At 42.6% G+C, this 21,965-nt stretch overlaps 2 protein-coding genes across 7 annotated transcripts; both read right to left on the bottom strand.

Moving 5' to 3' along the window:
- Positions 1 to 741: 741 nt before the first annotated feature.
- LOC135520532 (gastrula zinc finger protein XlCGF57.1-like) lies at positions 742 to 4,645 on the bottom strand. 4 transcript variants are annotated; one of them, XM_064946151.1, is made up of 3 exons: positions 4,417 to 4,645; positions 3,419 to 3,926; positions 742 to 3,015 (listed from the first exon to the last, which is right to left on the bottom strand). In XM_064946151.1, the coding sequence occupies exons 2-3, from the start codon at positions 3,870 to 3,872 to the stop codon at positions 1,592 to 1,594; spliced, it is 1,878 nt and encodes a 625-aa protein (XP_064802223.1). In that variant the 5' UTR covers positions 3,873 to 3,926; positions 4,417 to 4,645; the 3' UTR covers positions 742 to 1,591. The 4 variants fall into 4 exon arrangements, with proteins under 4 accessions (XP_064802223.1, XP_064802221.1, XP_064802222.1 ...); XM_064946149.1 differs by having other exon boundaries at positions 4,291 to 4,645; XM_064946150.1 differs by having other exon boundaries at positions 4,263 to 4,645.
- Positions 4,646 to 7,208: 2,563 nt separating this feature from the next.
- Positions 7,209 to 21,848, bottom strand: LOC135520534 (zinc finger MYM-type protein 1-like). 3 transcript variants are annotated; one of them, XM_064946155.1, is made up of 3 exons: positions 21,588 to 21,848; positions 7,914 to 10,573; positions 7,209 to 7,770 (listed from the first exon to the last, which is right to left on the bottom strand). In XM_064946155.1, exons 2-3 carry the CDS (start codon positions 10,485 to 10,487, stop codon positions 7,768 to 7,770), a joined length of 2,577 nt encoding a protein of 858 aa, XP_064802227.1. In that variant the 5' UTR covers positions 10,488 to 10,573; positions 21,588 to 21,848; the 3' UTR covers positions 7,209 to 7,767. The 3 variants fall into 3 exon arrangements, with proteins under 3 accessions (XP_064802227.1, XP_064802225.1, XP_064802226.1); XM_064946153.1 differs by having other exon boundaries at positions 7,209 to 7,805; XM_064946154.1 differs by lacking the exon at positions 21,588 to 21,848 and adding an exon at positions 12,580 to 16,221 and having other exon boundaries at positions 7,209 to 7,805.
- Between the last annotated feature and the right edge of the window lie 117 nt (positions 21,849 to 21,965).

Here is a 21,965-nt window from a genome sequence, read left to right on the forward strand (position 1 = left end):
CAGCATCCCTGTGGAACGCTTTCGACACCTTGTAGAGTCCATGCCCTGACGAATTGAGGCTGTTCTGAGGGCAAAAGGGGGTGCAACTCAATATTAGTGTATATCAGCAGAAAGGAAGAGGCGAAGCGAGAGGGTTCACTCTCACAAAAATCTGTCCAAAATAAGCCAATGCATTTCTATGGGCTTAAGCTACCTTCCCGTGGGCTACCTTCCCGCCTTTGGGAAACTACTCCGGGCCGAGACATGAGCATCTCATCATTATATACAGATCTTTCACTTAAATCTATGGTTGTTTAGCAATGACCAACAACCAATTTGACAGAGCTGAGGCAAATGTTGCACAATCACAGGTGTGGAAAGTTCTTAGAGACTTACCCAGAAAGACTTACAGTTGCAATACTGACTCAGGGGTGTGTACTGACTCAGGGGTGTGTATACTTATGTAAATGAGATATTCCTGTATTTAATTTTCAATACATTTGCAAAAAGTTCTAAAATCATATTTCACTTTGTCACTATGGGGTATTGTGTGTACATGAGTGAGATTATTATTATTATTTTTAAATCAATGTTGAATTCAGGCCTGAACACAAAATGTGGAATAAGTCAAGGGGTATGAACACTTTCTGAAGGCTCTGTACGTGCTACATTAATTCCTAGCATCTATTAGGCTTACATTGTACAGAAATGGTAAGCTTCAAAACAAAACACATCTACCTAATAAAATAATATATCAAAATACAATTTTTTGAAATAATTTATTGCATTGTGCAAGGTTTGGTTAAACAGCCTTAACATTGTTCATATTTATTAGTCAATGTAATGGCTTAGTAGATATCAAGTCAGTGACACATTCTTATAATAACAGTTGCCTAATCATTTAGAATAAATACAATGTAATTAATCAGTTATAACACTATTTATCAGACACCAAGATAACACTACTATTTACCACACACACCAAGACAACACTATCAGTTAAAGTAGGTTATAGGTTCAGTAAAGGCTGTATAAAGACTATTTGTTTCTTGTATGTACTGCAGAGACCCAATCTGCTCACCTTCATAAGAAAGAAATTGTCATCATACATTCAGTAAAATAGTGTCAAGACTTTAGATATAGTACAAAACAGAGATAATTCACTCAAAATAGTAACTGACATGATAGACATCTACCTTACTTTATTGCGCTATAAACACATCTTGACGAATCATCTACACCTAACGCCATGGTAATTGGGAAAGTATATACATTTGTATTTTGTAGTGAACTATCCCTTAAATGTCCAGAAAACAAATCTGAAACTGCATGCAAACTAAAAACTCTGCCCAACATCTAGCTGTATCTACTGGAGTGTCAATGTCTGGAGCTCATGGACCTTTGAATTGATGCTTCCTACATCTTGTTTGTCCGCTGTAATAGTCAGCCAAATACCCCCCTCCCCCACCACCTCAGTGTTCTGGTGAAATATGGCTGATCCCCCAGGTAAGGGCTACACATTGGGAGTAGTGGAAAGGGTGAGTTACCCCCATAAAGCATAATGCAATGAGTTTGAGAAATGCATGACAGTCAGGCAAATCATTATCATCAATCAGCGACACTGAGCCACGTGAACAGAGAGGTGGTGGGTGCGAGCGAAGGTCCGGAGGCAGCGGGGGCAGGAGTACGGTCTCTCCCCAGTGTGGGTCCTCATGTGAGTTTTAAGGTGGCCGACCAAGCGAAAGCTCTTGTCACACTCCTGGCAGGGAAAGGGCCGTGAGCCATTGTGGATCCTCATATGTTTGCCCAGATCCCCTGAAGAGGTATAACAGCCGTGGCAGACAGAACATTCATACGGCTTCTCTCCAGTGTGGGTGCGTATGTGTTTTGTGAGATCTCCAGACTGAGCAAAGCTCTTGCTGCACTCCGAACAGACGTATGGTCTCTCACCTGTGTGAGTGCGCTGGTGGTTCTTCAGATGTTCCAGTCGAATGAACTGCTTGCTGCACACTGTGCAGTGGTAAGGCCTCTCGCCGGTGTGTGAGCGCATGTGTGTCTTCAACGCCCCAATGTCTATCACCTTCAGGCCACACTCCCCACACTGGTGGCCTTTCTCATTGTTGTGGATTTTTAGGTGAAGCCTCAGGTTTCTCTTGATAGAGAAGTCTTTACCACACTCTGTGCAGTGAAAGGGTTTCTCACCCGTGTGAGAGCGTAGGTGAATGGTCAGACTAGACTTGTATCCAAACTGCCGGTCACAGTGGGAGCAGGAGTACTGCTTTTTGCCAGAATGAGTGGTCATGTGACTCCTGAGACCCTTCATTCGGGCAAAATCCTTCCCACATTCCTGGCATTTGAATGCCTTGACTCCAGAGTGTATCAGCAGGTGTTTGCGTAAACTGCCGCTCTCCGCAAATCTTTTGCCACACTCCTTGCAGGCATAAGGCTTCTCTCCGGTGTGAATGCGCATGTGAATGTTCAGGCTCTGAGGACTACAGAGGATCTTGCCACACTCTGAGCAATGGAAGCCGACATCCAGACAAACCACAGGCTTAATGTCCTGAGGTTCAGTGCCCTCTGGTTCGTGACACTGGTGAGGTCCCAGTCCCCAACAATTCTTGAAGCTCTTCCCACAATCGGCACAACTGAGGTGTCCATTGGTGCTGACAACAGCCATTTTGTGTGAAAGCTCACAGTGGTTTTGCAGACTGCCCAGGTACCTGAATCTGCGGGCACACTGTGGGCAGGTGTAGAGTTTCACCGAAACCCTGTGGGGACGGGCAGGTTTCCGGGGAGTGGCTGAAGGGTGGATCTGGAGGGTGTGGATGCTAAGCAGCCGTGGGGTTTGGAACATGAGGCTACAGTGGAGGCAGCTGTGTGTTGGGACCGTCTCTGTTCCACTGCTCTTTGAAAAACTGTTTCTCAACATGGCCAGATACTCCTTCTGGTGGTTCCACTTGATGTGCTTCTCCAGGAAGGAATGGTCGGTGAAGGAGATGGTGCAGTATGTGCAAGGAAAGAACTGAGGAGAAGAGACTGAGGGAGAGTGGTAGAAGCAAGGGTTGAAAAAGACAAAGGGAGAATACTAGATGGTTATAATAAGAGTATTTTTGACCTGACTCTTTTTATTGTTATTATTGCTATTGACTGATGCACTGCATAGTTGAGGGCGCTAGCGCATTTCACTGCACCTTTTATACCTGCTTGTAAACTGTGTATGTGACAAATAAAATGTGATTTGATTTACAGAAGAGGGACATGAAAACTAAAATAAGAAAGAATATAATTTCAAAAGTAAACAAGAGTAGTCCTATATTTTCATGATGAATCTTAAATTCAAAGTCGATATCAAATAGCCATTTAGCCTAGTCAGTCAATATCAAATATTCAAGCAACTTTAAAGATCACACAGATTTTAAAGATGGGTGTGTATGCATACCTCTGTTGCTGTCTGTATCCCTCCTGTCTTCGGTGTCCTCATCTGTGTTTTCTTCACCCACATTCTCCTCCTTCATGAAACACACTTGAGTTTCTCTCTTAACCACCACCTTATGTATTTCAGAATCAGAATCATACTCCGCTTTTACCTCTACTGTTCCTTGGCTAATGTAAATGGAATCTGTTTCAGTCTTGGTTATGACGGTTCCAGAATCCTTGTGGAGTGCTCTAGAATCGAAGCAATGACTCTGTACTTCAAAGTCTGCTGGTTCCTCTTTAATTTGGATGGAGTTGGAAGTTACCCCTTTAGTGTTGGGAGAGGGAGCTTGGCTAATGTCTGGTTCCTCTCTTTTGCAGTTAACATCATCTGACTGTGTTTCACACTCTGTTTTGATGGGGTCTCGATGGTGTTTAGACCTGATTTTGTGTTGTTTTTTCACAGATTTGTTCTTCATCTTGTTGACTAGTGTGTCTCTGCTAAGGTCAACACCTTCCCATTACCTTACATTCTGTGGAGAAAAGACCAGGTTTGATTGAACATCACTCTTACAGAGAGCTACCAGGTATCATAATAACCCATCAAACATGTAAAAAGTAAGAAACCCAAATTCTGCATTAGCTATGCTGAAGTCTGGTTTAGTAACACTCTCAATAGCCTACTACTTCATAGCCCTTCATTACACCGCATTATCATAATTACCACGGTCAAATGGACATCCTGCTAGCATGCAGTGTAACTTTTGGTTACAACCGAACTAGCTATATTTTTACGCCGTCGTTGGTAACCTTTATACGCTTGCATAGTTGTAGCAAGATAGCCTAGCGTGTCTTTTAGCTAACGTTACCTTGCTACTTTGTAAGATTGTCACCCACCAAATGTAGCTATCTTGATTATGAAGACAACCACGAGAGGAAAAAGTTGTGTTTCTCGTATAAATGCTCACGGATAAAAAATAAAAAGCAAGCTAGCAAAGTTTTGAAAATAGCTTTGCTAGCTACCTTATTTCTGATTGTTTTCATCTGAAACAGAGACGGAAGAGGAAGCGAGACATCCCACTCCCTAATTGTTCTGGTTCATCTACAGTCAATGAACCAAGCAGACCAGACCAAACTGCTAATGCATTGGACAGCCACCACGTTAAGCAGACCGGAACTGAACATTTTATTTCAATGATCAACGGCCTGAGTGAGACATCTTTATTTATCCACCATCTTTGACCGGAAAGACGCTGCATTTCCTGGATTGTTAATGTCACGATACCTGACCAATCAGGCAAAGGTCCCTGGGTCATGTGCAAAGATGAAGCGACTGATTCATTCTCGCCAAAAAGTATCTGCCATAGAGAACGTTAGAGGCCTCTAGTGGCCAACAGGCTGAATTAGCATGGCCAGCACAATTGAGGGATTCCACCATTTTAATGTAGCCAACTGGGTGGGATTTACAACTTCATTGGCTGATCACTCCTGGAGACCCTGTTGCAGTCATGTCCAACCAGGCCATCAGGAGGGATCAGCCAATTGTGAAGAAGAAAATTGACCACCTCAAAATGGAGATTACCGCTATGTCGCTGCCCTTGCTGTCACAGACACTATAATCACAGATAGAGCAATGAGCCAGATATTTTACTGGATGTAAACGTGAAGCATCCGGTTGGCGTTTCTACGCACTCCAAAATATGGTGAAGAGATGAAGACCAGTGGCCAGCAGTAGGAGAAGATGGAGCGAGATGGATATTGTCCAACATTCTGCAAATGTTCTAATCAATGAAACATTTTATCTCCATACAGTTTTCTGTTTCCAAAACTAGAATCCATAACAGTGGACTGCATTTTGTAGACTTGACCCTTTGCCAAAGTTTTACAAAAAATGTGTTGTTTAGGAGTGCAAGGGCAAATTGAGTTATGACACACGCACACTTCACAAGGTAGGCGTTCCCTAATGGAAATATGCAAATAAGTGCTAGAACGTGCCAATAGGATCTCACTAGCTCACACTTAGCTCTACCCACCTCCTTGCTTGTTCTGCCCACTACGATGAATTTGCTCCCATTGGAAACGACAGGCTCTGGTCTATCTTGGGTTAGTAATAGCACATATACAAAGATGAGTCTTCTATCTCTATGTTATCAGCACAGAAATGAAACAGTTAAAAGTACACTACATGACCAAAAGTATGTGGACATCTGCTCGTCAAACATCTCATTCCAAAATCATGGGCATTAATATGGAGTTGGTTCCCCTTTTACTGCTATAAGAGCAACATCTAGTGGAATGCCTTCCCACTCTTCTGGTGCCTTCCCACTCACTAGATGTTGAAACATTGCTGCAGGGACTTGCTTCCATTCAGCTACAAGAGCATTAGTGAGGTCGGCACTGATGTTGGGCGATTAGGCCTGGCTCGCAGTTGGCGTTCCAATTCATCCCAAAGGTCTTCAATGGGGTTGAGGTCAGGACTCTGTGCAGGCAAGTCAAGTTCTTCCACACCGATCTCGACAAATCATTTCTGTTTGGACCTCGCTTTGTGCACGGGGGCATTGTCATGCTAAAAAAGGAAAGGGCCTTCCCCAAACTGTTGTCACGAAGTTGGAAGCACACAATCGTCTAGAATGTCATTGTATGCAGTAGCATTAAGCTTTCCCTTCACTGGAACTAGAGGGCCTAGCATAAACAATGAAAAACAGCCCTAGGCCATTATTCTTTCTCCACCAAACCTTAAAGTTGGCACTATGCATTTGGGCAGGTAGCGTTCTCTTGGCATCCGCCAAAACCAGATTAGTTGATCGGACTACCAGTGTGATTCATCACTCCAGTGAACGCATATCCACTGCTTCAGAGTCCAATGGCGGCGAGCTTTACACCACTCCAGGCTGTTAGGCCATGGAAACCCATTTCATGAAGCTCCCGACAGTTATTGTGCTGAGGTTGCTTCAGAGGCAGTTTGTAACTCGGTAATGAGTTTTGCAACAGAGGATAGGCGATTTTTACGCACTACGTGCTTCAGCACTCAGCAGTCCCGTTCTGTGAGCTTGTGTGGCCTACCATTTTGCGGTGGCTCCTAGACGTTTCCACTTCACAATAACAGCACTTAGTTGACCGGGGCAACTCTAGCAGGACAGAAATTTGACGAACTGACTTGTTGGAAAGGTGACATTCTATGATGGTGCCCCGTGGAAAGTCACTGAGCTCTTCAGTTCGGGCCATTGTACTACCAATGTTTGTCTATGGAGATTGCATGGCGGTGTGCTCGATATTTATACACCTGTCAGCAACGGGTGTGGCTGAAATAGTTAAATCCACTAATTTGAAGGGGTGACCACATACTTTGGTGTATCTTTTGGTATCAATTGCACCCTTCTCATTTTATAGCTTTATCAAAGCAGTACTTACTGTAATAGTGTTGTCAAAGATTAAATGTGTCCATTGAATTAGCAAGATGACTGTTATTGTAACCAATATCTAAACTACAGCGGAGGCTGGTGGGAGGAGCTATTGGAGGACGTGCTCATTGTAATGGCTGGAATGGAGAAAATAGCATAGGAACCCTAATCTAATTGGTAGAGACCATCACTGTTAAGATGTGGGAATGACAATGTGACCTTCATGCTTGGCCCAATCATCTTCAATAGAATGAATGTGTATGATTATTAGCAACTGAGACATGGTGCAATATCAAAACCAATGCAGGCCATTGATGGCATATGGATTGACACAAATCAGTTATGACAGGCTGTTTAAGTGATTACTGTATAATTGATTTTAAAGTCATGTCTAATGTGCAATTACCAAACGTGTACTTTTTCACATACTTTATTCACAGCAATCATTGTTACTGCCAGGGGATGACAAAAGTAAGTCAGGCATATACAACCATCATCTGTGCATCACTTTTCCCTTGTTAATCAACTACAAAAATGTTATAACTGCCTTAATTTTGCTGGACTCCAGGAAGAGTAGCTAATGGGGATCCATAATAACTATAAAATACAACACAAAATCAAGAACCATGCTCAACTCAACAGTTCAAATAAGTCTTTGGGTGCAGGGTACAAAAGGCATATAAACTAGAAAAGGAAAATAGGCATTCAGCAAAATAGTTTAAGTTTGAATGTTCTTTAGTAGCAGCAGCAGCGGTCAGTTTGTTTGACATCTTTCGATGACACTGACCGCTTTAGTCAACGCTGACTGCAGTGCATGAGAAGGGTTGAGGTCTCCAGAGGAAGAATGAGAGGATGTGGACATGTGCACATGCTTACAAACAGGAGCTACAAGCTGCTTTTAATACATTACTGGCATCATGGGACCTTTTACTCCCTCTCAGTAGTTCAGGGAGTTTCCACCATCCGGCCTCAATCACTGTTGGAAACAAACCAATTCAAAACACAGTTGGGCTGAAAAAAAAAAAAAAAAACTATTTACAGAAATATACAATCTATTACACATATGGATGCAATAAAAAAAAAGAGCACAATTTAAAAAAATGTTTAATTTAATGTTACCTTGAATATAAAGTCCATTCTTCTCATAGTCTGGTTGGCAAACTGGTCAATGACCCTCTCATACCAGTGAGGATTCTTCTGTAGTGATTTAAGAATTCTCCTTTCTATGGATAGGATTGCCAGGTTCTTGAGTCGCTCTTGTCCCATGGTGTTCCTTGTGTAGCTTTTCAGCCTCTTCAGACGAGAGAATCTGCTCTCCACGCCCGCTGACGTTGCCCCTATAGTTGCAACTAGGCACATGAGCCGGTACACCTCAGGCATCACTTCATTCAATCCACACCCCTTGAAATGCAAGATTCTGTCACACAGTTTCCGACTGTTCCCTTGAAGCTCCTCACCACAGTAGAACACTTGCAGCTCATTTTTCAGTTTTTCCATGTTGAAAAAACATCCATAGCTCTGGGACAGGCTTTCCATTGCATTTGCAGGGAATTCACTCCGGAATGACTCAAATTTCTCATCATCTAACAACTCCATGTATCTCCTGCTGTCCAGGCTTTGGAACCTCTGTGCTATTTGTGTCTTGATGTTGTCATGGATTGAATCGTACAGTGATTTGTACGTCTGCAGTACATCCTGAGTGCCCTGCCTCCGCTTCCTTCTGTGCATCAACTCTGGATCATCTGTCATGTTCGAAGCCTTCTGATATATAGCACTAAATTCTTCAGATTTGTGCTCCTCTATCTTGAGTAAAAGATTCTCAATCCTCCTCTTACAAAATTCTACATCCATGGCATTCTGTTGCACACTGTCAAAAACCACATCTGTGCAAGCAAATATATATTCAAAAGTGAGAAGTAAAAAAATAAAATGAAAATCTTCCAGCTGAGTCTTGAACCCATTTGCATCGAAAATTGTGTCATCATCCATGTTAGGATGCTCTGTGATACCTGTGAATGTGGCCAACAGATGCTCAAAGTTTTTTGCCACTGTGTTAACGACTCTGGATGTGAAATTCCAATGTGTTGGTGCGTTTTTGGGCAAACTTACACAAGTGGCCTTTTCTAGCAGCATTCTATTGGTGGACTTACAAAAGAAAGTTGCGAAGCCACCCAGTGTGGCAAAGAAAACCTTGGTCTTGGGCATAGACTTCACGCTCTGGCTTAATACGGAGTTGAGGGGATGTGCATAGCAATGCACAAAGGTGGCCCTCGGAGCTACAGCTCTTACTTTTGCTTGCAGACCATTTAAATCAGAAGCCATTACAGCAGCGCCATCATATGTTTGAGCGACTAGTTTCTCCACAAAGTTAAACTCTGACATCTCCGAATTCACTAGATCAAACACAGACTGTGCATCTCGCCCAGCTGACACATCAAAGTAGCCCAAGAAACGCTCCTGGACACACCCCCGATCATCCACATACCTGACAATGACAGACAACTGCGAATGGTCTGTAGTTTCATCCATTTGCCATGAGAAAAATGGAGCAGCGTCAACCTCGCTTTTAATCTCACTTCTAATTGATGATGCGATAGCAGTTATCAAGTCATTCTGAATAGTTCTTGACATTCCAGTGAACACAGTTGAAGATTCCATATGCTGAGCAAGTAAAGCATCATACCGCGCAATTACCTCTGCCAATTCCCTGAAGTTGCCTTTGTTAGCGGAACTTTCCGTCTCATCGTGCCCCCTAAAAGCCAACTCTTGCATGCCTAAGAATGCAATGCTATCAATGAGGCGTTTGAGAACATCCCTGTTCCTTCTGACCTTTTCGTTGTGTTGCGCAGCTTGAATACGCAGGCCTTCATTGAGTGAGTGATTGGCACAATGACTCGGCTGTCCCAAAAGCTTAAGTTTCGCGTAGGAGTTGAGATGCTCCCGGCTTTCGTCATGCCGTTTAGCTGAACGGTCAATGTTCTTCAGGTCACTGAACCCCCCTTTAGCCCAAGGCTCAAACGTTCCAAAGAGCAGACAAGGCCAGCAATACAAGCGGCTTGATGAAAGACTACCTGTTAGCCATTGATACTTTTTATACCAGTTGGTATTGAACGCCCTCCTCACTTTGTCATCCTTCCTTATGTACTTGATTTCAGGCAGAGGTCGACCCTCTGTTTTAATTCGCACCTTTTCTGTGGACTCCAAAGAATGAAACGGGGTCTTCAACAAAAAATCCACAATGTTGTCAGAATTCACAACCTGGCAGGTGTGGACAAGTAGCTGCTGTGGTGTGTGGAACATGCAACTGCAGTGGGGGCAGCTGTGTGGGGGGGAGAACACTAGAGTTTCAGTCTTAACCACTCTGATTTCAGAATCATGCTCAGTCTTAATTTCTGTCGTTCCCTGGCCAATGTAAACAGAATCGGTTTCAGTCTTGGTTTTGATGGTTAAAGAATCCTGGTGGAGTGCTCTAGAATCCAAGTGACAATTTGATCTGATTCCATTATGTTCCTCACTTGTTTCATGCACGTCAAAGTCTGTTTCCTCCTCTTTGATTTGGATGATGTTGAAAGTAAACCCATTACTGCTGAGAGAGTGGGCTTGGCCAATGTCTGAATCTTCTCTACTGGAGTCAACATCATCTGACTGTGTTTCACAATCCGTTTTGATGTGGTCACGATGACTTCTAGTCATCTTGGTTTTATTGCGTTGCTTTTTCCCAGGTTTGATCTTAATCTTGTCGATTGGTTATTGTCTACACCTTCCTCAACATTTGCATTCTGTGGAAAAAAAAGACTTGATTTGAATAAACATCACCCTTGCAGAGACACCAGGTTAGGAATCAGCATGACAATCATCTTATCCAACACCACAAAAGTAAAACAAACAGGCTGGTACATACAGTGCCTTGCGAAAGTATTCGGCCCCCTTGAACTTTGCGACCTTTTGCCACATTTCAGGCTTCAAACATAAAGATATAAAACTGTATTTTTTGTGAAGAATCAACAACAAGTGGGACACAATCATGAAGTGGAACGACATTTATTGGATATTTCAAACTTTTTTAACAAATCAAAAACTGAAAAATTGGGCGTGCAAAATTATTCAGCCCCTTTACTTTCAGTGCAGCAAACTCTCTCCAGAAGTTCAGTGAGGATCTCTGAATGATCCAATGTTGACCTAAATGACTAATGATGATAAATACAATCCACCTGTGTGTAATCAAGTCTCCATATAAATGCACCTGCACTGTGATAGTCTCAGAGGTCCGTTAAAAGCGCAGAGAGCATCATGAAGAACAAGGAACACACCAGGCAGGTCCGAGATACTGTTGTGAAGAAGTTTAAAGCCGGATTTGGATACAAAAAGATTTCCCAAGCTTTAAACATCCCAAGGAGCACTGTGCAAGCGATAATATTGAAATGGAAGGAGTATCAGACCACTGTAAATCTACCAAGACCTGGCCGTCCCTCTAAACTTTCAGCTCATACAAGGAGAAGACTGATCAGAGATGCAGCCAAGAGCCCCATGATCACTCTGGATGAACTGCAGAGATCTACAGCTGAGGTGGGAGACTCTGTCCATAGGACAACAATCAGTCGTATATTGCACAAATCTGGCCTTTATGGAAGAGTGGCAAGAAGAAAGCCATTTCTTAAAGATATCCATAAAAAGTGTCGTTTAAAGTTTGCCACAAGCCACCTGGGAGACACACCAAACATGTGGAAGAAGGTGCTCTGGTCAGATGAAACCAAAATTGAACTTTTTGGCAACAATGCAAAACATTATGTTTGGCGTAAAAGCAACACAGCTCATCACCCTGACCACACCATACCCACTGTCAAACATGGTGGTGGCAGCATCATGGTTTGGGCCTGCTTTTCTTCAGCAGGGACAGGGACGATGGTTAAAATTGATGGGAAGATGGATGGAGCCAAATACAGGACCATTCTGGAAGAAAACCTGATGGAGTCTGCAAAAGACCTGAGACTGGGATGGAGATTTGTCTTCCAACAAGACAATGATCCAAAACATAAAGCAAAATCTACAATGGAATGGTTCAAAAATAAACATATCCAGGTGTTAGAATGGCCAAGTCAATGTCCAGACCTGAATCCAATCGAGAATCTGTCGAAAGAACTGAAAACTGCTGTTCACAAATGCTCTCCATCCAACCTCACTGAGCTCGAGCTGTTTTGCAAGGAGGAATGGGAAAAAAATTCAGTCTCTCGATGTGCAAAACTGATAGAGACATACCCCAAGCGACTTACAGCTGTAATCGCAGCAAAAGGTGGCGCTACAAAGTATTAACTTAAGGGGGCTGAATAATTTTGCACGCCCAATTTTTCAGTTTTTGATTTGTTAAAAAAGTTTGAAATATCCAATAAATGTCGTTCCACTTCATGATTGTGTCCCACTTGATGTTGATTCTTCACAAAAAAATACAGTTTTATATCGTTATGTTTGAAGCCTGAAATGTGGCAAAAGGTCGCAAAGTTCAAGGGGGCCGAATACTTTTGCAAGGCACTGTACTAAGGAGAGCATTTGGTTACAACATGCATTTTTACATAGCTAATCCATGGGTGAATAAATAGCTAGCAACGTTACTCTTTAGTCGATGGACCTTACATGTTGTTTAAAGGGTGAATTGGCTCTGGAATTCAAAACAGTCAAATACTTATAAATGTGAATTGATTCTTAAATTGCAGTACGGTTCTAGAAACATAAATCCCTCTACTTTCATCTCACATCAAAATAATTTCACAAATGCAATATATACACTTACTGTCAGCTAATTAGCACAGGTAGTCGACTGTCTTTCGTAAACAAGCGCTGTAACATGGAAATAAGGCCGTGTGGGGAACCCTAACCCTATAAAAAGGTGTGTATCAATTTAACCTGTTTTTTAAAAATTATTTCTCGCCAATATGAAAGATAAGGTCCTTATGCTTCCAAAACCATACCGCAAGAGATGCGTGTCAAAATGTTCAGGCCGAGCGTCACTGCTCTTAACAAAAACTACCCACTACAGAAGACACCTTAGTCAAATGACTATTTTTGTGTAATGCAGAGTCATATACAGTGCATTCAGAAAGTATTCACACTCCTTTACCTATGCCACATTTTGTTGTGTTAGGCTACATTTTTTATTGATTCAATTGATAGTGTCAATCTACACACACTACCCCATAATGTCAAAGTGGATTTTGTTTTGTAGATTTAAATTATTAATTTAAAAAAAGCTGAAATGTCTTGAGTCAATAAATATTCAACCCCTTTGTTATTGCAAGCCTAAATAAGTTTAAGAGTAAAAATATGCTTAACAAATCACATAATAAGTTGCATGGACTCATTCCATGTTCAATAACATGATGTTTGAATAACTACTCCATCTCTTTACCCCACACATACAGTTGCCTGTAAGGTCCCTCAAATCGAGTAATGAATTTCAAGCACAGATTCAACCACAACGACCAACAAGGTTTTCCAATGCATCGCAAAGAAGGGCACCAATTGGTAGGTGTAAAAATAATAATAATTAAAAAAAGCAGATGCTGAATATCCCTTTGAGCATGGTGAAGTTATTAATTAGGCTTTGGAAGGTGTATCAATACAAAGATTCAGGCATCCTTTCAAACTCAGTTGCCAGAGAGGAAGGAAGCTGCTCAGGGATTTCACCATGAGGCCAAAGACTTTAAAACAGCTACTGAGTTTAATGGATGGATCAACAACATTTTAGTTACTCCACAATACTAACCTAAATGACAGAATGAAAGGAATGAAGCCTGTACAGATTAAAAATATTCCAAAACATGCACCCTGTTTGCAAGTAATACTTAAGTAATACTGCAAAAAATAGAACAAAGAAATATACTTTTTGTCCTGAATAGAAAGCATTATAAACTCAGCAAAAAAAGAAACATCCCTTTTTCAGGACCCTGTCTTTCAAAGATAATTCGTAAAAATTCAAATAAATTCACAGATCTTCATTGTAAAGGGTTCACACACTGATTCCCATGCTTTTTCAATTAACCATAAACAATTAATGAACATGCACCTGTGGAACGGTCGTTAAGACACTAACAGCTTACAGACGGTAGACAATTAAGGTCACAGTTATGAAAACTCAGGACACTAAAGAGGCCTTTCTACTGACTCTGATAAACACCAAAAAAAGATGCCCAGGGTCCCTGCTCATCTGCGTGAACGTGCCTTAGGCATGCTGCAAGAGGCATGAGGCCTGCGATGTTGCCAGGGCAATAAATTGCCATGTCCGTACTGTGAGACGCCAAAGCCAGCGCAACAGGGAGACAGGACGGACAGCTGAACGTCCTCGCAGTGGCAGACCACGTATAACAACACCTGCACAGGATTCGTACATCTGAACATCACACCTGGGGGACAATTACAGGATGGCAACAACAACTGCCCGAGTTACACCAGGAACACACAATCCCTCCATCAGTGCTCAGATTGTCCGCAATAGCCTGAGAGAGAATGGACTGAGGGCTTGTAGGCCTGTTGTAAGGCAGGTCCTCACCAGACATCACCGGCAACAATGTTGCCGATGGGCACAAACCCACCGTCACTGGACCAGACAGGACTGGAAAAAATGTGCTCTTCACTGACGAGTCACGTTTTTGTCTCACCACGGGTGATGGTCGGATTTGCATTTATCGTCAAAGGAATGAGCGTTACGCTGAGGCCTGTACTCTGGAGCGGGATCGATTTGGAGGTGGAGGGTCCGTCATGGTGTGTCACAGCATGAGCTTGTTGTCATTGCAGGCAATCTCAATGCTGTGCGTTACAGGGAAGAAATCCTCCTCCCTCATGTGGTACCCTTCCCGCAGGCTCATCCTAATTTGACCCTCCAGCATGACAATGCCACCAGCCACACTGCTCGTTCTGTGCGTGATTTCCTGCAAGACATGAATGTCAGCGTTCTGCCATGGCCAGCGAAGAGCCCGGATCTCAATCCCATTGAGCACTTCTGGGACCTGTTGGATTGGAGAGTGAGGCCTAGGGCCATTCCCCCCAGAAATGTCAAGGAACTTGCAGGTGCCTTGGTGGAAGAGTGGTGTAACATCTCACAGCAAGAACTGGCAAATTTGGTGCAGTCCATGAGGAGATGCACTGCAGTACTTAATGCAGTTGGTGTCCACACCAGATACTGACTGTTACTTTTGATTTTGACCCGCCACTTTGTTCAGGGACACATTATTCATTTTCTGTTAGTCACATGTCTGTGGCACATCTTCAGTTTACGTCTCAGTTGTTGAATCTTATGTTCATACAAATATTTACACATGTTAAGTTCGCTGAAATAAACACAGTTGACAGTGAGAGGACGTTTTTTTTCTCCTGAGTTTATGTTTGGGACATATCCAACATCGCTGAGTACCACTCCTCATATTTACATGGTGGTGGCTGCTCATGTTATGGGCATGCTTGTCATCTGCAAGGAGTAGGGAGTTTTTGGGGGATTATAAACAGAATACAGCTATAAGCACAGGCAAAATCCTAGAGTTTCCTACCAAGACGACATTGAATGTTCCGGAGTGGCCTAGTTAGTTTTGAAAATCTATGGCAAGGCTTGAAAATGGCTCTCTAACAATGATAACCAATCAACATGACAGAGTTTGAAAACCTTTAAGAATAATGGCAAAATATTGTACAAGCCAGGTATGCAAAGCTCTCAGAGACTTACCAAAAATGACTCTAATCACAGCCAAAGGTGCTTCTACAAACTATTTACTCAGGGAAGTGAATATTTATGTAAATTACATTTCTGTTGTTAATTTTCAATACATTTACAAACATTTCTAAAAACACATTTTCACTTTGTCATTCTAAGGTATTGTGTGTAGATGGGTGAGGAAAAAAATATATTTAATCCATTTTGAATTCAGGCTGTAACACAATAAATGTGCAATAAGTTAAGGGGTATGAATACTTTCTGAAGGCACTCTGTGTGTGTGTGTGTGTGTGTGTGTGTGTGTGTGTGTGTGTGTATATATATATATAGCTCAGATGGAATGGAACTGAACTGAGAGTCATGATCAAGGGCTAGCAAGATACAGTTGAAGTCGGAAGTTTACATACACTTAGGTTGGAGTCATTAAATCTTGTTTTTCAACCACTCCACAAATTTCTTGTGGCAAACTATGGTTTTGGCAAGTCGGTTAGGACATCTACTTTGTGCATGACAAGTAATTTTTCAAACAATTGTTTACAGACAGATTATTTCACTGTATCACAATTCCAGTGGGTCAGAAGTTTACATACACTGAGTTGACTGTGCCTTTAAACAACTTGGAAAATTCCAGAAAATTATGTCATGGCTTTAGAAGCAAAAGTTTATCTCAATACTTTGTTATATACCCTTTGTTGGCAATGACAGAGGTCAAACATTTTTCTTCACAAGCTTTTCACACACTGTTGCTGGTATTTTGGCCCATTCCTCCATGCAGATCTCCTCTAGAGCAGTGATGTTTTGGGGCTGTTGCTGGGCAACACAGACTTTCAACTCCCTCTAAAGATTTTCTATGGGGTTGAGATCTGGAGACTGGCTAGGCCACTCCAGGACCTTGAAATGCTTCTTACGAAGCCACTCCTTCGTTGCCCGGGCGGTGTGTTTGGGATCATTGTCATGCTAAAAGACCCAGCCACGTTTCATATTCAATGCCCTTGCTGATGGAAGGAGGTTTTCTATCAAAATCTCACGATACATGGCCCCATTCATTCTTTCCTTTACACGGATCAGTTGTCCTGGTCCCTTTGCAAAAAAACAGCCCCAAAGCATGATGTTTCCACCCCCATGCTTCACAATATGTATGGTTTTCTTTGAATGCAACTCAGCATTCTTTGTCCTCCAAACACAACGAGTTGAGTTTTTACCAAAAAGTTCTATTTTGGTTTCATCTGACCATATGACATTCTCCCAATCTTCTTCTGGATCATCCAAATGCTCTCCAGCAAACTTCAGACGGGCCTGGACATGTACTGGCTTAAGCAGGGGGACACGTCTGGCACTGCAGGATTTGAGTCCCTGGTGGCGTAGTGTGTTACTGATGGTAGGCTTTGTTTCTTTGGTCCAACTCTCTGCAGGTCATTCACTAGGTCCCCCCGTGTGGTTCTGGGATTTTTGCTCACCGTTCTTGTGATCATTTTGACCCCACGGGGTGAGATCTTGCGTGGAGCCCCAGATCGAGGGAGATTATCAGTGGTCTTGTATGTCTTCCATTTCCTAATAATTGCTCCCACAGTTGATTTCTTCAAACCAAGCTGCTTACCTATTGCAGATTCAGTCTTCCCAGCCTGGTGCAGGTCTACAATTTTGTTTCCGGTGTCCTTTGACAGCTCTTTGGTCTTGGCCATAGTGGAGTTTGGAGTGTGTCTGTTTGAGGTTGTGGACAGGTGTCTTTTATACTGATAACAAGTTCAAACAGGTGCCATTAATACAGGTAACGAGTGGAGGACAGAGGAGCTTCTTAAAGAAGAAGTTACAGGTCTATGAGAGCCAGAAATCTTGCTTGTTTGTAGATTACCAAATACTTATTTTCCACCATAATTTGCAAATAAATTCATTAAAAATCCTACAATGTGATTTTCTGGATTTTTTTTTTCATTTTGTCTTTCATAGTTGAAGTGTACCTATGATGAAAATTACAGGCCTCTCATCTTTTTAAGTGGGAGAACTTGCACAATTGGTGGCTGACTAAATACTTTTTTGCCCCACTGTATTTGACCCCTCTGCAGAACATGACTTAGTACTTGGAGGCAAAACCCTTGTTGGCAATCGCAGAAGTCAGACGTTTCTTGTAGTTGGCCACCAGGTTTGCACACATCTCAGGAGGGATCTTCTCCAAGTCATTAAGGTTTCGAGGCTGACGTTTGGCAACTCAAACCTTCAGCTCCCTCCACAGATTTTCTATGGGATTAAGGTCTGAAGACTGGCTAGGCCACTCCAGGACCTTAATGTGCTTCTTCTTGCGCCCCTCCTTTGTTGCCTTGACCATGTGTTTTGGGTCATTGTCATGCTGGAATACCGATCCACGACCCATTTTCAATGCTCTGGCTGAGGGAAGGAGGTTCTCACCCAGTATTTGACTGTACATGGCCCCATCCATCATCCCTTTGATGCGGTGAAGTTGTCCTGTTCCTTTAGCAGAAAAACACCCCCAAATCATAATGTTTCCACCTCCATGTTTGACGGTGGGGATGGTGTTCTTGGGGTCATAGGCAGCATTCCACCTCCTCCAAACACAGAGAGTTGAGGCCAAAGAGGTCCATTTTGGTCTCATCTGACCACAACACTTTCACCCAGTTGTCTTCTGAATCATTCAGATGTTCATTGGCAAACTTCAGACGGGCATGTACATGTGCTTTCTTGAGCAGGGTGACCTTGGGGCTTTGCAGGATTTCAGTCCTTCACGGCGTAGTGTGTTACCAATTGTTTTCTTGGTGACTATGGTCCCAGCTGCCTTGAGATCATTGACAAGATCCTACCGTGTAGTTCTGGGCTGATTCCTTACCGTTCGCATGATCATTGCAACTCCACGAGGTGAGATCTTGCATATGGAGCACCAGGCCGAGGGAGATTGACAGTTCTTTTGTGTTTCTTCCATTTGCGAACAATCGCACCAACTGTTGTCACCTTCTCACCAAGCTGCTTGGCGATGGTCTTGTAGCCCATTCCAGCCTTGTGTAGGTCTTCAATCTTGTCCCTGACATCATTGGAGAGCACTTTGGTCTTGGCCATGGTGGAGAGTTTGGAATCTGATTGATTGATTGCTTCTGTGGACAGGTGTCTTTTATACAGGTAACAAACTGAGATTAGGAGCACTCCCTTTAAGAGTGTGCTCCTAATCTCAGCTCGTTCCCTGTATAAAAATCTTTCTGATTGAGAGTGGGTCAAATACTTAATTCCCTCATTAAAATGCAAATCAATTTATAACATTTTTGACATGCGTTTTTCTGGATTTTTTGTTGTTATTCTGTCTCTCACTGTTCAAATAAACCTACCATTACAATTATAGACTGATCATTTCTTTGTCGTACAAACGTACAAAATCAGCAGGGGACCAAATACTTCCCCCCTCACTGTACATACCCCAACCAGAAGTCATGGATAACAGGCAACATTCGCACTGAGCCAAAGGGTAGAGCTGCCGCTTTCAAGGTGTGGGACTCTAACCTGGAAGCTTACAAGAAATCCTACTATGCCCTGCGACGAACCATCAAACAGGCAAAGCATCAATACAGGGCTAGGATTGAATCAAACTACACCGGCTCCGACGCTCATCTTGTGTGGCTTGCAAACTATTACATACTACAAAAGGGAAGTACAGACGCGAGCTGCCCAGTGACACGAGCCTACCAGATGAGCTAAATCACTTCTATGCTTGTTTCAAGGCAAGCAACACTGAGGCATGCATGAGAGCATCAGCTGTTCCTGACGACTGTGTGATCACGCTCTCCGTAGCCGACGTGAGTAAGACCTTTAAACCTGATTGAGTCTGTAATACCAACATGTTTCAAGCAGACCACCATAGTCCATGTGCCCAAGAACACAAAGGCAACCTGACTAAATGACTACAAACCCGTAGCACTCACATCCTTAGCCATGGAGTGCTTTGAAAGGTTGGTAATGGCTCACAACACCATTATCCCAGAAACCCTAGACCCACTCCAATTTGCATACTGCCCAAACAGATCCACAGATGATGCTCTCTATTGCACTCCACACTGCCACCAGGACAAAAGGAACACTTATGTGAGAATGCTATTCATTGACTACAGCTCAGCATTCAACACCATAGTACCCTCAAAGCTCATCACTAAACTAAGGATCCTGGGACTAAACACCTCCCTCTGCAACTGGATCCTGGACTTCCTGACGGGCCACCCCCAGGTGGTGAGGGTAGGTAGCAACACATCTGCCATGCTGATCCTCAAAACTGGAGCTCCCCAGGGGTGCGTGCTCAGTCCCCTCCTGTGCTCCCTGTTCACCCACGACTGCGTGGCCAGGCATGACTCCAACACCAAGGAAGCAAGGAAGGAGCCAATGCTCCAAAACCGCCATAAAAAAAGCCAGACTACGGATTGCAACTGCACATGGGGACAAAGATTGTACTTTTTGGAGAAATGTCCTCTGGTCTGATGTAACAAAAATAGAACTGTTTGGCAATAATGGGGGTGCTTTGCTGCAGTAGGAACTAGTGCACTTCACAAAAGAGATGGCTTCATGAGGGAGGAAAAATGTATGGATATATTGAAGCAACATCTCAAGACCTCAGTCAGGAAGTTAAAGCTTGGTCGCAAATGGGTCTTCCAAATGGACAATGAACCCAAGCATACTTCCAAAGTTGTGGCAAAATGGCTTAAGGACAACAAAGTTAAGGTATTGGAGTGGCCATCACAAAGCCCTGACCTCAATCCTATAGAAAATCTGTGGGCAGAACTGAAAAAGTGTGTGCGAGCAAGGAGACCTACAAACCTGACACCAGCTCTGTCAGGAGGAATGGAACAAAATTCACCCAACTTATTGTGGGAAGCTTGTGGAAGGCTACCCGAAATGTTTGACCAAAGTTGAACAATGGTAGCATTGCCTTTACAAATAGTAACTGAGTGTATATAAACTTCTGACCCACTGGGAATGTGATGAAAGAAATGAAAGCTGAAAGAAATCATTTGCTCTACTATTATTCTGACATTTCACATTCTTAAAATAAAGTGGTGATCATAACTGATCTATGACAGGGAATTTTTACTAGGATTAAATGTCAGGAATTGTGAAAAACTGAGTTTAAATGTATTTGCCTTTCAAGGTGTATGTAAACTTCTGACTTCAACTGTATATACTACAGAGTAAACAAAATACTAGGCTGGTGGAAACACAATTCTGCCTTAGTAAACAGACTTATGGTTTTGTTTTCGACATACCTTAATTGCGCAACATTATCATCACAGTACGAGTCATAATACCCATAAAACCTAGCAGTCAAACAAGGAAATGGTTCCAATTGTTTTTCCACCACACATTTTTCCCCATTGGGGATTTTAGAAACTTCATATATAGGCTTTGTTTCAGGTAGGTTAACCCTGGCGTGACGTTTTGATGTCCAAGAGAGATTCACATGGTTAAGGTGACTTTTACCAATATATTCACCCCCTCCAAAATTAAATGTGTAGTCTTGCATATCTACTTGGACTCTAATTAGCCATTTTTGGATCTGATAGTAAATAGAGCTGAATATATTGATAAAGGTCACCTTGTCCAAAAGAGATTTACATGGTTATCAAAACGTCATGCCAGGGTAAGCTTCCACGAAACACAGCCCTTATTTGAAGTGTTTCTTCAATTCCCTATGGGAAAAAATGTATGGTGGAAAAACGATTTGAACCATTTCCCAGTTTGACCGCTAGGTTCTATTGGTTTTAGGACACCTTGACAACAACGGTCACCTGGACATACTACTATCAAAGACAGTAGCACCGAGTTTCTGTACCGTCGCAAATCATAGGTTTAACATGCAGATGAGAGCATTTGAAAACATCATACATTTTTACCATATAATTGGGAGGTTAGTTAAGTTAGCTAGGTTGCATATCTTTCTGGGTCAGAAATGGACTCTCTTCGCCTGGCTAACGTTAGCTAGCAAGATTAGCTCGATTGTAGATAATGTAAGCGACTTTACTACTCTTGACGACTAAATATCACCCACCAAATACTGATTGTAAAGATATTAACCATGAGAGGAACAAGTTTGTTTCTCGTAAAAAAATACTCACGAATAGAAAATAAAGTTTCGCTACTCCGGAAGAATTATGCGTTTCCTTACAGAGGAAGAGGCGAAGCGAGAGGCTTTACTCTCATTAAAATCTATCCGCGAGATAAATGTTTTGTTGTATGGAGGTCTATGAGTGTCGAATTCCTTGAGGCTTTTTTTAATCAAATATAAGTTTCGTAATGTTTAGGTTGTTACAAATGTACGGATATAAGTGGTTGCACGTGGCATTGCGGCAGCTAGGAGAAAAACGACTTAGTCCTGTCTGTTGTGCCCAAGTTTATCTGCCCCCTGATTGGCTAGAATGGTCCCGCCTGTCTTCCTTCATTGAGGGAGGACATGTATTTCCATTGCTTGAACGGTCACTTGACTATCTTGTCAA

The sequence above is a fragment of the Oncorhynchus masou genome, chromosome 29 (assembly GCF_036934945.1).
Source record: "Oncorhynchus masou masou isolate Uvic2021 chromosome 29, UVic_Omas_1.1, whole genome shotgun sequence".
Classification (NCBI taxonomy): domain Eukaryota; kingdom Metazoa; phylum Chordata; class Actinopteri; order Salmoniformes; family Salmonidae; genus Oncorhynchus; species Oncorhynchus masou.

Coding starts and splice junctions, on each gene's coding strand:
- LOC135520534 (XM_064946153.1), bottom strand. CDS start 10,487: ATGACTAGAAGTCATCGTGACCACATCAAAACGGATTGTGAAACACAG. Junction 7,806..7,913: donor GAATGGACTTTATATTCAAG/GTAACATTAAAT, acceptor TTTTTTTTTCAG/CCCAACTGTGTTTTGAATTG.
- LOC135520532 (XM_064946151.1), bottom strand. CDS start 3,872: ATGAAGAACAAATCTGTGAAAAAACAACACAAAATCAGGTCTAAACAC. Junction 3,016..3,418: donor GGATACAGACAGCAACAGAG/GTATGCATACAC, acceptor ACTCTCCCTCAG/TCTCTTCTCCTCAGTTCTTT.